This window comes from Falco naumanni, chromosome 1, assembly GCF_017639655.2.
Source record: "Falco naumanni isolate bFalNau1 chromosome 1, bFalNau1.pat, whole genome shotgun sequence".
Lineage (NCBI taxonomy): Eukaryota > Metazoa > Chordata > Aves > Falconiformes > Falconidae > Falco > Falco naumanni.
The window spans coordinates 114,745,372-114,761,878 of record NC_054054.1 but is presented as its reverse complement, the minus strand read 5'-3'; the positions used below and the strand labels follow the sequence as shown (position 1 = coordinate 114,761,878).

The 16,507-nt window shown below is 40.6% G+C and overlaps 1 protein-coding gene across 1 annotated transcript in view; it reads right to left on the bottom strand.

Moving 5' to 3' along the window:
- The window catches only part of FOXK2 (forkhead box K2), a 49,020-nt gene extending 32,962 nt beyond the window's left edge, over positions 1–16,058 (bottom strand). The window contains 2 exon segments of the mRNA XM_040579945.1: positions 15,363–15,391; positions 15,393–16,058. Of these exon segments, the coding sequence (XP_040435879.1) occupies positions 15,363–15,391; positions 15,393–15,722 (359 nt within the window). The 5' untranslated portion in view covers positions 15,723–16,058.
- Between the last annotated feature and the right edge of the window lie 449 nt (positions 16,059–16,507).

Genomic DNA, 16,507 nt, shown 5'->3' with positions numbered 1-16,507 from the left:
CAATCAGACCTATTTACTTCCTTTCTGAATAGCCATCCTGTAGTACTTTAATTTTAAACTCCCTAGAGTGATTTTTCTTTCCTTTGTATTTTTTTGTATTAAATCATTACCTGCACAAGTCAAATCCTGTCTCCATTTAGAACACCTTTAAGAGGGTTATTCTAATGACTTAAAGATGGTGTGAACCACCACAATACAAGTATCTAAGGTCCTTTCGGATTTAAAAATAAAAGTCTCCTTCACTCAGTGAAGAACTTTATCAGTCCAACTTCTTGCTCTCTCTGTATCAGACACTGTCAGTATGTTCTTAGTCAGCAATTTATTTACCATAAAACGTCCCTATAAAAAACATACAGCAGTCATACATATTCTCTTCTTTCAATCCCTTGGGAAAGTTTGAACAAGCAGCTATCACAAAGACAAAACAGTCTCAAGTAGGACAAAATTGCATTAGTGTAACACATCCAGTAACCAACACTTCCTTAATCAGAGCCCAGGGATCTCCAAGTTGAAATGCAATGTCACTGCAACAGGCACCCAACCCCCCTGGTACTTACCTGTATTTATCCAAAAGTAATTAACCCTAAACTACTCAGACCTTCAAGACAAGAAATTTAACTGGAAGAACAAGAAAACCACCTAACTAATACCATACGTCGCTGCAAAAAGAAAAAGTTGCAGACACGATTGTTTACCTTGGAGATAAGGCATGTAAACACATTTCAGTACAAGAATGGAACAGAGTATTATGAAAACTGCCAAAACCACATCCTACCTGCTCAGGTCACCCCAAACAAAAAAGGGACTTGGACAACATATTTCTACGCTGTCATCTCCCATGTTAATTTCCACAACTGCAGGTTTTTCTTAATTTCTAAAACTGTAGAAAAGACTATTTTTACAGCCAACGTTTCTGATTAAACCTCCAAATTTGATTCCTCAGAAACACCTTCCTCAGCCTCTTCTCCCTGTCTACTACCCTGTTATTTCTCCAAGTGGTCAAAATCATACTCTCTCACATTATGGCTACTTTGTCATCTACATAACCATACTTTTAAAGATTTTCAGATGAAGTTCCATTATTTTATGGCACACTTATCAGCCACATTCCAGCTAACACAAAGAATATGCATACACAAATATGAGTAATGTTTTCTTCAGCTACTACTAAGCCAAAATAACTTCAAAACACTAACCCCAAACTTAAAACTTTTATAAATTTTGTTTTATCCTTCTGACTGAGGGCTGAGTTATTTACATTCACATGCTTCGTCTCTTTGGCACTTTTTTTGCCTCTCCCTTTCTCATTTCTCGGTTTGCATGCTTCTTTTCTTTAAAGGCTTAAAAACACCCATTTTGCCGATAACCTTTAGAAAATACTGAATAACCTCACATAAGAATCTTGAGTACTTACTAGCCCACAGCAGACCAAACTTATTTATAGCTAAGTAGCAAGCTGGGGTTAGTGATCTCTTCCAGGCTCAACAATCTTCCAACCTCAGAATAACCACACCATAAAACAAGCAGGGTTATTTCACTACTGACAGAAAAGTAAACATTTGTGTACTAGGGTGTGCTTGCAGATGATTGCTCTGGCTGCCTGTACTGCAGCAGACAGTAAAAGCTATTCACAACAGGCCAAAATTAATGAAAGAATTTTAAAAATCTTGATCACAAAGTGCTTTCAGAATTTAACTTGCATCTTTAAAACAGAGACAGGTGGAAAGATCTGAATTCTTCTCCCACTGTGAATGAGGTTTCCCATTTCATCTTCTGACAAGTTTCTTTAACATTTCATTAGTGCCAAATTCTTCTATCTGAAAGAGATAGTATTTCCTATATCCTATGATGCAGTTAAGAAAAAAATTACTATATGGGAAACCAGCACCTTAGCCCACAGAAGAAGATTCAAAACAGAAAACAGCTAAGAAAATTACATTTTTTAAGAAGTTCTAACAGAATCCTGGCAGAATCTCAGTTATAATTAAGAAAGTTTTGTTACAGAAAGCCTGGACATTCAGAATTTGATATTCAAGCAAAGACTGAGTAAAAATGAAACACTTCCAGAAAAGCCTGTTTTGTTGTCAGCTTGCTGCTGTTCCCTCCATCTCACCCCATTCCTCCGCTTAACCACCCAAACGAACCTACACAGCTCACAAGAATTTCTGAAGTCACTATGTGATTCTGCTCAAAGAGCAGCACTCCTCAGAGTCGTCCTTCGGAAGAAATAAGAAAAAAAGAAAAAAAAAAAAAGAGGGAGAAGGGATGCAGCTAGTCAAGAACTAACCAATGAAACAGGCAAAATGCTACAGCTTTGTAGCACTCACTGCAGAAGGTTATTTTGTCTTGCCAGGGCTCCCAAGGCATTTAAGCACTGTTAAAGGGTTCTGGAATTTGCTGATAATACAGGCTAGTTGCATTTTTCATCTTCATGGACAGACCAATACCAGGAAAAGTTTTTAAAAACAAAGGCTTGAATTTCAATTCAAGAAGATAAACAAACAACTTAAGTTCTACTGTGGTTTTTACCTATTGCATCTCTTTCCCATGTTGCTAAATGTGCCTGTCATCTGAACGTTTCAACTGACATACACACTGTGGTTTCCAGGTCCAAAAACGTTTGTAGCGATTACCAATATCTAGAAAGCTGGATGAGTAATACTATAATCACCCACAAACTGTGAAGCCCATCCAAAATTCAGAGCTCAGTTCTGCATTCATTTCAGAACCCACATTCATACCAGAGGGTAACCACCTTAAACTACTGCATTTGTTCTTCAACTCAGTGATGTAGCTACAAAAGTGCTGCCAGGAAGAAGGCTGTACTCTGACTCCTGATAGTATCACTGGAAGTAGGACTGCATGAGGGTGAATGTCATCATTCTGTGAGAATCTTATTACCCAATCTAGTAATTTTAATAAAGTTACTTAAGAATAGATTGCATACTCTTCAAAGCAGTGTTTTCTTATCATTTGAACAGCGTAACAGTTCACTGTCTGGCTTGCAGCCCCTCATGCTACTAAAAAGCGAAAACGAATATAGTTAGTAAGATGAAAGGGCAGAAAGGATCAAAGCCATCAACCCCCCTGTACCTGATAAAAGAACATCCTGGGTCAGATCGACACACACAAAAGCGCTTCACTTGGTTACCCCAAAACAAGTGTGCAAGACAGATCAGGCAGAATACTTAGTAGAAATCTTATCTGAACCTAACCCAGCCACACCCAGAATATTCACATGTGTAAGGAAAGGAAATAACTTGCTTCCTTTAACACATCTTTGCTCAATACGTTATTTAATGCTTACCTCTGTGGAAGTTATAAACAGGATTTTGACTGATGATTTATGTAATTCACTCCTCCTAACTTTTGTCAGCATCCAAGTCCACTGAGTACTAAACTGGAAACGCAGGACATTTTTTGTTACAATCTGCTCCTCCTCCAAATGATTGTTTTTCTTAAACGTTTTACCTCATCCCCTCTGAAGGGAGCCTCAGAGTGACAGTGAGAAGTCACGTTAGATCAGAACAGGAAGCACGTGCACAGCTACTTTCAAGCCTGCTACTTAAGTACTTTTGGAAGGCTGGATCAACTGAACTTACTTATTAACTACTAACACATTTGCCTTAAATAGCAGTCTGGTTTTACTATCCTGCATAAATAAGGCAAAGAGCAAGCTCTCTCAAATGACAACTTTCTTCTTTTTTTGAGGTGTTTGCATCCTACCAGAGACCCTCAATAGACAACACGGAAAATCCAAGTCACATCTGATCTACCTGCAGAGTCAACTTCAGGAGATTTATGTATTTTGTGAAAAAACACCACAGATATAGCAGCCCCTGCAATAAAGGACACGGAAAATACAGAAAAGTTTAAAAATGTTCTTATAAAATAATTTTCTTTCAGTAAGATGATAGAATGCTGCACAAACTCTACTCAGTCACCTGTCTTGTAAGTAGAAAAGTCTGCTTTCCAAGACAACAGAGCTGGCAGAAGGGAGGTGGGATGGGGATACAGCTACAAACAAAACACATAAAATTTTAACAAGGGCCATCTACCTTCACTGTATCCCTAATGTTCCATTTTCCCTAGAGCTTGTGACTTCCCTAGCCTACAATGTACCTAAAACCACCAAACTGGATAATGACCTATGGAGCAAAGTCCACCTTTAAGCAGGAGGTATTGATGATTTAGCATATGGAATGAAGACCATACAATAATCTGTCCTCTGCTATGAGGTGATCCACAGCCAACTTGCACCTCTTCTTCTCCAGGGATTTTCTCATTCACGTTTATGCAGAGATTTTTAAGAAGGGCCAGAAAGCACACATTAACCAAAGGTGTGACACAACTAAGTCATCTCAGCATCCCGTCTACTTAGATTAACTTTTTACATTATTTTTTAGCTTAAAACAAATACTTTGTAAACCCCTTTATCAAAAAGCATGCTGTCTCAAGAACTTCTAGGATTTAAACATTTTTATATTACATTGCAAGTGCTTTTTTCATACACTAGAATTATTTCTGGTCTTCTCTTCTACTGTTTTGGATCTTTCTTTTCCTTTCCATTTTTATTTCATAGAGCATTAACGGCTCTTATAACTGCAATTCTTTAATGTATGATTCCACAAGACACAGCAAGCTGACTGTTGCCGAAAGTCTGTGCAGGCCCACCACATACTTCATGCCAGCTCCACTGCTTGCCAGACCTCTCTGTGAGCCACTTCAATGCAACAGAAAACCACCCAAAAATAGCTAAAACAGCAGACATCAGCAGCTCACAGAACATCTGATGAGCTTCAAGGCCAGCACAACCTGCAGTTGGAAGCACTGCAGAAAACAAGACCTTCCCCTCCCATGCTTCATTCCAGCAGCAGTGAAACACGAGATTAGCTCAGATGCTCATGAAAGCACAGCCTATGCTTCTGGAAGAGCAAGACCCCAGATTCTTCTGAATCACATTTCCCAAATTAAATACCAAAGCCAGAGCCTCCTTACATTCTGCAAGGATAACAGTTGTATTACTTCTCAGTCTCAGGTCTTAAACTTGAGATGATCTTTCCAATCTTTTTCCAAGCCTCCCAGCAAACCCCTTTCATTTCTCCTCACATAACAACTACAAACACCACTAATATCCTGTCCATATCCTGAAGTAAAACACATTGGCCTATATCCTCATCTCTCCCATGCAGTAACAGAATTAATCTCTTCCATTTTTTCTAATCTGTGCATGGCATGATGCTAAAATCATCCTCTTTACCATTATTTCTTACAGTTTTTTTGCTTGCTTAAATAATCAGCTTGCTCTGCTTCAAATCTGAACTTATCCCCACACAGAATTTTGCATGAGTACGCTCACCCTTCTCTTGTCTAAGCCTTACTCTTTTTAATCTTATTTAAAACTCTGTCTCCCCTTATCGTTACATAGGCCACCTTCACCATTTAGAAAGACCAGAAGATAGCAGTATCACCTAAGGAGAGAAATTCTTTTCTTAAGAGTCAGCTTCCATTGTTGATACTTTCCAACTACTTTCCCTGTGCGCTTACTGCACTCATACTGTAACCAACAAGCCAGCCTACTACTAAAACACATAAACTGTGTGTATGTGCCTTGTCTGCTTAAATAATACTCCACCTAGAACACCCCAAGTATGTCTGTAGGACAACACAAAGCGATGAATCAAATTTTTCATGTATTCTCAGTCTTAAAAAAGGAGGGGAAAAAAAAATCAAAATCAATTAAAACAAATCCCACTCCACCCCTGGATATTTATGTGTTTGTATGTAAGGTGAAAGTCTTATTTATGAACAAGTGGTAAAACACTATATCGTGCCCCATGCTAAGAGACTCCAGGTATACTTTTTTGAGTAAATTGATGCTTCAATGGCAGGTAAACTATTTTTTCCCAGCTGGGGAAAAAAAAAAAGGAAAAAAATGAAAAAAAGGAAAGAAGATGGAAAAGGGTAAGCCAATTATCTGCTCCCATACTGCAACATGTCAGTAAAAATTAGAATTTAAAAGCAACTTCTAAAAGCAACACATTAGTTCGTCCATATCTCTGAACCAAACCCACACATTTATCTTAATTTCTTTAAGTGATTTAGAAAACCTGAATTTAATTTCAGTACAAGGTGTAAACACTTCTTCTATTACACGCTAACCTGACTTATCAACAAGAAAACTAAGAGGCTTATACCTCATGAGCAATATGTAAGATTTATTTGAAGAACAAGAATTTCTGAAGAATCACTGTATAAGAAAATGATCTTAGGAACTTCATACTGTACTCCAGTATGAAGACTAAGATGATAATGAACAAAAGTATCAAAATCATTTGCATGTGAGAACACTACTGGCAAATGTAAACAAGCAAATGCCCAACTGGATGTTTGATGCTTTATAAACAATTTTAATTAAAAAACAAGCCAAGTGCTGACTCCTTGTTAAAACACATTATAAAAAAGTCTCTTGCTATAACCCAATGGGAGATTATTATAAAAGACTTGCAGGGGAAGTAAAGGCTGGACAACTAAAACGCTTCATTTACCTATGCCTCTTCTAGCCATAAGCCATAAAATTTTACCCAACCATACCTATACTGCACCTAATCACCAGGTCTGACTATACCAAGGTTGGTGGGTGTGTGGTTTCTTTTTTTTTATAAAGCACTTTTTCCAAGAAGGTATCTATTTTTGATCAGCAGAAGATAGTGAAATAGAGATACCACCACTGTTCCTAGCAAGCTGTTCCAACACTGCTAAAAAATATGCGCTTACTTCAAACCTTGGAGTTTACTTTACAGCCTCTGGGGTTTTATAGCTGTATGGGATACATTAGCAAGCCTTTCAGTACTCTAATTCATCCCCATAAAAGTGTATATACACCACCTCAGCCATCTTGCACTCCTTTTTGATAAGACAAACATACCGAACTCCTGAAGTCCCTCACTATTTGGGATTTCCTACAGCCTTCTTTTTAGCAATCATCCCCTTAAACTCTTTGCAGTTCTGCAAGGCTGTTTAACACAAATTTCGATTCCAGAACCACATGAAGTTCCAGCACCTCTCAGTACTCCCTGATACAGCTCCCCTATTTCCATACAATCATCACATCACACTGCTTTTGACACATCAATTCAGTATACTCATGACTTTCAAATGCACTTTACTACTACTTTTCAGAACAGTTTCCTACCCTGTTAGGTAGGCCTGCATACCTTCTGAGTTTCTCTCTCTCTTTGTGTTTTTTCTAACTGGATTAACCAAGTCCATTTTTTGTGAGGACAGTATCTACCAACATTGATATAATCAGTAAATGTTTATCAGCAATTGCATTTACTCCACATCAACAATATCAAGTAGCGATCAAGTATTTTTTTTCATTATTTAACGCTAAACTAAGAGAGACTTTATACAAAAGTATGTAGTGATAGGACAAGGGGGAATGGCTTTAAACTGAAAGAGGCAGATTTAGACTAGATATTAGGAAGAAATTCTTTACGGTGAGGGTGGTAGCTGTGGGTGCCTCATCCCTGGCACTGCCCAAGGCCGGGCTGGACAGGGCTGGGAGCACCCTGGGCTGGTGGGGGGTGTCCCTGCCCAGGGCAGGGAGGTGGAACTAGGTAATATTTAAGGTCCCTTCCAACCCAAACCATCCTATGGTTCCAGGATTCTAAGCTGTACGCTATGCTAACCAGCCTGTGTATTCCCAAATTTCTGCTACTGGAAATACAGAATTATTTTTTTTCAATATGGGTTTGTAGTTACATGAAGCATTTTATATAGTCATGTTATCTTCATCCGTGGAGATACTCAAAATTCAAATGGACAAGGTGCTGAACAGTCCGATCTAAAGCTGAAGTCATTTCGGCTGTCAGCAGGGGGTTGGCTGGAGATGCCTTCCAGAATTCTTAATGTAAAAACCTTAAATTAACACTGAATTAAAATTAATTCCAGTCAACTTTATACTAATTTTGTTATGCTTCATAAAGCTGTGATAATGACATGTCTCTTGGCTTTTTACTTTACAGCTCTGATTCTACAAATGCTCAATTCCATATGCATCTTTATCCACATGAGCTGTCTTGCTGAAGTCAACAGGAATGTTTAGTTTAGCACAGACATAACTGTTTGTCAATCTGCTCATGTTTTTCATTTTATTTGGTGCACACGGACATATAAAAAGGTGATGTGTCCATATCAATATTCATTAAGACATACTGAAATTCTGAATATTGAAAATTTTACTCCCACAAATACTCAACTGTACAGCACACGAAGACAGTGTTTTGGAAAAGTTTATGATTAGCAACACTAATGAGAAGGACAGAACAGCACACAAGCACATGCAGTAGCTGCAGCAGAATCACGCAAACGCACGTGAAGAAACAAAGACTCCAATTATGTACAGACCTTCTCTAGCACTATAAAAAATGATGTATTACAAAATAATACAGATTTGCACTACCTCTTCAAATAACTTACTAAAGCCTTAGCACACTTCAGTGATAAAACAGTAGTGATGAAATCTTAACTGAAGAATCTAACGCTTATTTTCTATGCCATCCAGTGTGGAATAGCTGCAGAATAAATATGGTTCCTCCCCTCTGACTGCTTTATCTAGGTCAAAAAACTCCTTAAAGGCAGGAAGTCGCAGGAAACAAATGTCACTACACATCAACTTTTTATCATTAAAACAAGCAAGACAGCAGATTAAAACCACCACCTTCCCAATAGTTCAGTATGAAGTTCCACGAAAGACATCAGCTTATTAGTAAACACAAGATTGTTGTGAAAGCTCCTTCTAGGCTGCAAAAGACATGGCCTCACACTATACCACGTGACAAATTCACAATTTTCTTTGAAATTATATTTTTTCCAGCGTTTTACATAATTTTACGTAAGTTAATGGGACTTGAGGTCTTGGAGGCACTGCTGTATCTACTGAAAAATACAGGAAATCAGATGCACAATCATCTTATTTTGAATAGCTTAGGCATGACTGTGAAAAAAATCTTTTGCTTTGTGCCTGAGAATTACATATGCTTAAAAAAAAAAAAACAAAACACAAAAAAAACCCAAAACAAAACACCAAAATGAACAGTGGCAGAATTTCTCCAAAACCACCAAACTAATCGCAGCAGAAACTCCTTCATAGCAGAATTATTCTCTAAAACACATCTATCTTCACGAAGGATTAATATTTACAAAACTATGGCACTTCCTAACTATAAGCAAATTAATCATACACATTCATTTTGAAAAGCAAGGGTGAAAGATTAACTTACTTTATTAACCTGTTTAATTTACATTTATCCAATAGCAAAAGTTGTCTCTTCCTACATTTAAACACAGTGCATTTCACAACTGAATATCAGTATTGTATCTTGATTTAATCAATGCCAAGCAACGGAATGATTTAATTTACTTATCTCTTACTTCACTATCATAACTGAAGGTAAGAATCTCAAAACTCTCTTTCAGCTATGGATTCTTGGAACAGGCAGTTTTAATACTAACTTTGCACTTTTAAGCCAAAACAACACTAATCTTGCTTCTGTCCTAGAACTGGAACTTAACAGGCAATAAAGAAACCATCAATTTTTTAAGATGACTTCCCAGTTTATAGTATTTTAAATAGCTATACAAAGAATGTACTTACTCCTATAGCTAGCTAACTACACATGTAAGAACATTTGTAAAATCAGTAAAATTGTAGAATTGATTAAGGAAGTTTCATATACATGTCAATCGTAACAAGATAAAAAGCAAGGCAAACGCCAATTACTCCAAATATAAAACTGTTTAAGCTTTACCTCAGCCACCTGAATGGTGTATGACAATTTGCAACATTGTTTCAGAAACAAAAAGAAGTTGCTCATAAGGGGTGTGCAATTGAGAAGGGAATATGAAAAAAAAAGAGATGACAGAAACAACTGTAACATAAATTATGACTATAAAAACTTCACGCTCATCTATTTTCATTTCAAATAATGTGCTCTACCTTCTTCCTCCCACATTCCTTTTCAATCAGATCTGCTTATGTGAGAACACTACTGCTACTGAGCTTGACATTTGCAAATCCTACTTTAAAGTAGCCAAAAAAACACCTATAAATACAGCCCAGTTAACCTTATTAGTCATTATGGCATGGGACACAGCGTCTGCTAAAGAAAGTGAATAAAAATTTCTGAGGTCTGATTCATAAGTCACAGCCAAGTCCAACATTTCTTAGTTTTACAGTTCAAGGTTACTTGCAAGTAATTCATAGTTTTAATACAACCAGTATGGAACTCCAAAATACTCCTCTGAAGACAAATCAATCATAAGGGCTCAAAACCATTTCAGCCAGCTGTCTTCCTCACAAACAACTCTATCTATCAAAAGCATTGTCAAGAAAGGGAAAAAGCAAGTGCCAATCCGGCCTGAGGTATTAATCTATACTTACAAACATAGTCATTGAAAAAAAGTGTTTTGTTTGATTTCTTAAAGTATCTAACACCTGTATTCATGAGAAAAATCTTTAAAACATAAGCCATAAGCTAAAAACAAAGAATATTCTTCCTAAGCTAGCAAGTAACATTACCTAAGGAGATGTTACGATCCATTCACATCAACTGTTCAGCCAAACCTCAGTTGTTTCCAGTGAGAAATTTTCATTGAGCATGCATGCAGCCACAGCTCTAACTCATACGGCAATCACATTTCTGCATGTAATTTAACTGCAACAAGATGACAGAAGTGCATTGATACATTATAGCTTCTCTAAAATATATTGCACTATTTCTTGCTCAGGTAATGCTGAACACAAACTTTTCCACAGAATTTACTTAGCAGATAGCTATGTTTGATCCTTGTTCAGAATCCAGTGGCTTTCATCAGCAGGAAAGCTTCTACTACTTACAAGGCAGTAAGCAACCCACTTTGTAGATCCAGACCACAAGACCAAACTAAAAATATGGATTCAGCCCTCTGTATACTAGGAAGAAAAGCACGAAAACGTAATTTTTTTAGTTTGCAGCCATACAGGCTTGACTTAGTAGACGTTAAGCTAAAGTATAACATACTTGACATGGCTTACTGTAAGAACTCCCATTCTCAGCAATATAAATACAAAATGAATGACAGAATGGGAGAATTATTTACAGTCTCTTATTATAAAAGAACTAACTTAAGTTGCATCAAATGAAACTGCCAGACATCAAGTTCAAAAAACTCAGCAAAAGAGGTATTTTTCCCAACATGGGCTCCAATTATGTTGCAGAACTCACTGCCCAAGGATGCTGTGGTTACAGCAAGTTTACAGGTATCCAAAAAACCCCAAGTTTTTAAAAGAGGAAAAAAAATGCAAACAGTAAATGGTTTTAACTCAAAAAGAGTTAAAATCAGCTCTGACTTTGGGATCCAAAAGAAAACAAGGGCAACACAACCATGTTCCTTTATCCATTTTTATGCTCCTCCATAGGCATCCGGTACCGACTACTCTTGGAGGCAAGGTAATGGACTCTAGATACATCTTTGCTCTGACTTAGAAATGCTGTTTTTATATTAATGATAACTTGTTTTACGATTCACAAATCTATTTCCACAAAACCAGAAGTAATTACTAAAATACAAAATCTATGGTTTTGTCAAAATGAACAAGAAATTACCTTGGAACAGTCAAGCCGAACATGTCAGGATCTTTATGAATTCAAATGCTAATATACCAAGCACATTGAAGAAACCCAAAAATAAAAACTAAACAAAAACAACTTCAGCGCTAAGTTGTACCCAGGAGCAAGTCTGCTTTTTCCAGTTGTATCAGTTGTCTGGAATCCTGCCTCTCCAAAAACTGTATACAAGAGCTCTGTCAACAACTGCTGCGCCCAGCACAAAACCTATTTTTTCAAGCCAAGTACCTCAAAAGTCAAACACTAATGTTATTATTTACCTAGCAATATATCTTAACAATGCTTTCACTGAAGTCAGGGGGAATTTGACTAACATCAAATGAAGCCAATTAAAAAGCATGAACATTATGAACTGGAGAGTGACAGTCCATGCATCTTAAAGGTAGCTGCAAAAGACTGATAGAACTGCTTTGATTTGTGTGTATTTAACAGGAAACTCTAAAACCTCCTTCATCCCATGCCTCTGTGCGTTATGACATTGATAAGAGAGCTACTTACTGGACATGAACAAAAAAATTGCTGGTTTTCTCCCCAGTCCCCATCTTACTAATCTAACAAGATGATAGCTGGTTTGTATATACACAAGTACTTACACGAGTCTGTCAAGAATTGGAAAAACAAAAACACACTTCCCACTGCTATTACCTCCTGCTTGATACCTTAAACATTTGAATTGTGAGTGAGGCTTCCAGGGAAGCATTAAAAATAGCAACCAGAACAGTTATCTTAATGCACAATAACTCCATGTTTGATGGCATCTGTATCTGTAGAAAGAAAGATGCCTTTATTACGGGTAAAAGTATACTCTAACATTAATAATTTAATTTCCGCAGATGTTAAAAATGTGTTTTGCAGGAGACCACAAAGTTGTATTTGTTTTTCCCTTCCAAAAACAGGAAATTCAATAACATTATTAATGCAATCATATTTAAACACTGTGCTGTGTATGTGTACAAGCCAAGGACACTGGAACTACATAGATTATTAGTGACATTTCAAGTCTGTAACTATTTTACTTGGAGTCATCTGTAACTAACTATTAGACAAAAGAGATGGACCCTCCATTCTTGCTTTCCAAGATCACTTAAAAACAATCAGAAGGAACAGGCCACCCTGGGTTTTTTAAACTTCACCTGCCATTAAAATTAAAAATGTTTGTGAAGTCACAGGCAGAGCATATTTCTGGCAACACAGTAGGATTAAAAAACAACAAAAATAGATCTTGTGATTACTGAACTGGAGGTTAGCAATCATCAATCTTGAACTCACACCAAAACTACTTTCTTTCCAATTATGTTTCAACTGTTAATTAATGTTTACATTATACTGAAGTAACTGATTCTTAAAATCCAGGAGATCATCTTCAGCATGACCAGTTAAATTTACAATGAAACTCAAGAACATGGCTACAAACAATATTAGTCATGAACAGTTCACAGTAATGACTTGCTATAAGCAGATAAGGTCTGCTTTGAATTTGCCTGAAGGCTTCTGTGTTAAAAAAAAAAAAAAGTAAAAAAAAAAAAAGCTTTGCAAATAATGAAACTTCTGTTTCCCTATACAACTCCAGTAAGACTTTCCTTATATGAACAAATTTATTTTTTTAAAAAAGCAATGAAGCCGCATTTGTTCTTAATCATCAATCAAACTATGACCCTGCAGCTTTTGCCTGCCCTTCAAGATAAAACTCATCCCTATGCCTGTTGACTAAAGAAATCCTAGTTCACCCAGTGTACACACTGCTCCATTGTTTCTAGCCAAAGCTTTTATTTACAAGACTAGATGGAAGATCACACCTACATTTTGTAACCAGGAGATAGCTACTTCAACCAGGTTACAGATCTTGAAACTGAAGGCTGCTGGTGTGCAGTCTAAGAAATGGTGTAATCACTGAACACAGTCAGTTTCAAGCAAATGCTAGTTTCTGTAACACCACCCACACGCACTCGTGAAGAAATTTTAACTGCACAGAAGTTTTCATCATTGTTCAATAAAAAGTGACACAAAAAACCCTTCAAGATTTTCCTTACACTTAAAAAGTGGCAATGAAAGAAAGAACTAAAATAAATTACAATCCAATAATTACAGGGACAGCATGAAGAAGTAGTTGGGGTTTGTTTTTTTTCCTGAGGTCTTAAGCATTTAACAGAATGCTACTGACATTACCCGAACTAATTCTAGACTGTTTGCAATCAGCATCTATAATGTACACTGACTTGCTTGCAATTAGTGTATTATACCAAACTGTTTACAAAGAAAAGAAGTATTTGATCTATATTTCATAAATGTGTTAGATTAAAATATAGATTAACCACATGCCAAATCATTATTAACATTAAAGAGCAGAAAGCAAAAATAGAAGTAACAGTTAAAGGTCAAACAAGTCCTCCAACTGTATTCATGATTATACAACTCTACACGTACTGGCACTGTTAAACCCTTTCAGAACGAGCATTTCCTAGAAAGCAGAAAGGTAAGACAATTTGATTTTCACAAAGGAACCAGGTGAGGAAACTAAGATGTCAAAGCAGAAAACACACACCATCAATGCCCTAAACACATTTTAAAAACTTGTAAAGACATTAAGACTGTGTCGCTAATGGCACGTGCTTTATAAAGGTAAAACATGCGTAACCTTTCAGGTATTTCTTAGTCAAGGCAGCTAAAATATACTAAACCAAAACACTTTCACTTTTCCGACACACGACTCCTCAAAACGTAGATCACTTATTTACAGTTCAGCATATCCTTAAACGCAGTAGGTAGGCCTCGCACACTCCCCCAGAGAATAATTTTGCAAAGACTGTTAATGTTTGGTAATGGTAAAGGAATGTACTACCATTTAAAAACTCTTAATACATTTGTCGTCATATAAGGGAACACATATTTTAGAACACTAAAACTAGCACAAGTATTTCACGTGGATGACTCCGTTTGCCCATAAAAATAAGCGTTACAATCAGGCAAAGAGGCAGAAAGTACCACAAAATCAGAAGGCAACCACACGCACAAAACAATCCCCGTACATCCTGCAAGAGCACCGAGAGCGTTACAAAATTTACTCAGCACTGATCTTAAATTCAGAAATCCCAGATATGTGGATAACCACTTGACTAGTTTCCTTTGAAGCACGTAAACAATACTCAAGGGTGTATCCAGTTCTATTTGCTAACTACAATACCTCCGAGCACTGCTGCAGACGGATTTGCTCCCGAACTCACAACAGATACTGCTACGTGCAAGACCCGGCACGGGAGGAGGGTGACCATTTGTCAGCCGCCGGGGTCCCACGCTCCCCACCTGTACCACCGGCTGCCGGAGCGGGAGGTGGCTGTGCCGGCGGGGCCGGAGCCACCGGAGGAAGGACACGTTCGAGGGCAGCAGGCGGAGGCGCCGGTGGCCGGGTGGTGCCGGGCGCCGGGGAAGGAGGCCTAGGGCACCGCTCGCTCGCGCGTGTCGCTAGGACGGGGTCGCATCCCCGCCTGTCACCGCACCATGTGCCAGACAAACAGCAACGGGGACAACCGGCGCAGGCGAGCAGCAGCGGCACCACCCCCGCCGCTGCAACCAGTCCTCCCGGGGAGGACGGGGCAGCCCGGTGCGGCGAGGCGCCGGCGGGTGGGCCCGCGCCCGCCGGGCCCCGGTGTTACGAGGAGGAAGGACGGCAGGCCCGGCCCCCGCTTTACTCACACTCGGGGCAGCTGCAGCGGCGGCGCCCCCCCGCCTCTGGAACACGCCGTCCACGAAGACGCCGTTCTTGCCGAGGCAGCGCAGGTAGAAGTCCCCTCCGCCACCGCCGGCGGCAGCTGCGGGGTCCCCCTGAGGCGGAGGCGGCGGCCCGTCCGCGCCGGCCGGTGGCGGCGGCGGGGGAGCAGCGGTGAAGATCTCCAGGTGGCGCCGGGAGATGAAGCTGGAGTGGCCCATGCTCACGTCCACCGAGCCCTGCGACGAGTTGCGGCCGATGGTCACCGAGCGCTTCTTCATGAGGTACTCGAACTCCCGGCCCTCCAGCCGCGCCACGGCCGCTGCCGCCGCCGCCGCTGCCGCCATCTTAGCGAGCGAGGGAGCGGGCCGCCCTCCGCTGCGCCCCTCCGCCCGCACCGGCCCCGCAGCCGCAGCCGCCGCCAGACACAGGCAGGGAAGGGGACGCCGCTCAACCCAACCTGACGCAGTCCGCCGCTGGCTGATGGACGGCGGCGCCGGGCCAATACGCGGCCCGCACGCCCATGGGGCTATGGCGGCGCGGCCAATGGCGAGCGGCGCCGAGGCCAGCGCCGCGCAGCACGTTCGAGTGTCGGGCCCCGAGAACACGGGAAGGGCCCGGAAAACACGGAGCAGATCGGCGTGCGGGGGAGCGGAGCGACCCTTGTCCCCCCGCGGCGGCCGCGGTGCCGGGAGAAGGGCTGCGCCCAGCCGCGGCCCCCGCCGCGGCGCTGCCGGCCCCAGGGAGCGGCGGGGCGGCCCCTCCCCGCCGGCCGGGAAGGGAGGCAGAGCAGGGCGGCGCGGAGCGTGCTCGCTCAGGCCGGCGGGGCCGGCCCGCCTGCCATCTTCCCCGACGAGCCCCTTTCCTTCCCTGCGGCCGGGGCAGCGGCCGGGCCCTGACACCTGCGGGGGGTGGGTGCCGCGGCCCGCTCCTCGCGGCCCCCCGGCGGGGGCACCCCCCGCGCTGGGCCCCTAAGCGAGGCCGCCGGCACCTCCCGCACCCACGTACGTGTTTTTCACCGGGCAGATAGTGCAGCGTACATGCCCTCCCCCAGCAATGCTTTCAGGAGCGGCACTAAGCGGGGCGGGGGGAATACCCAAGAATAAAATACATACAAGTACCCACACGCTGC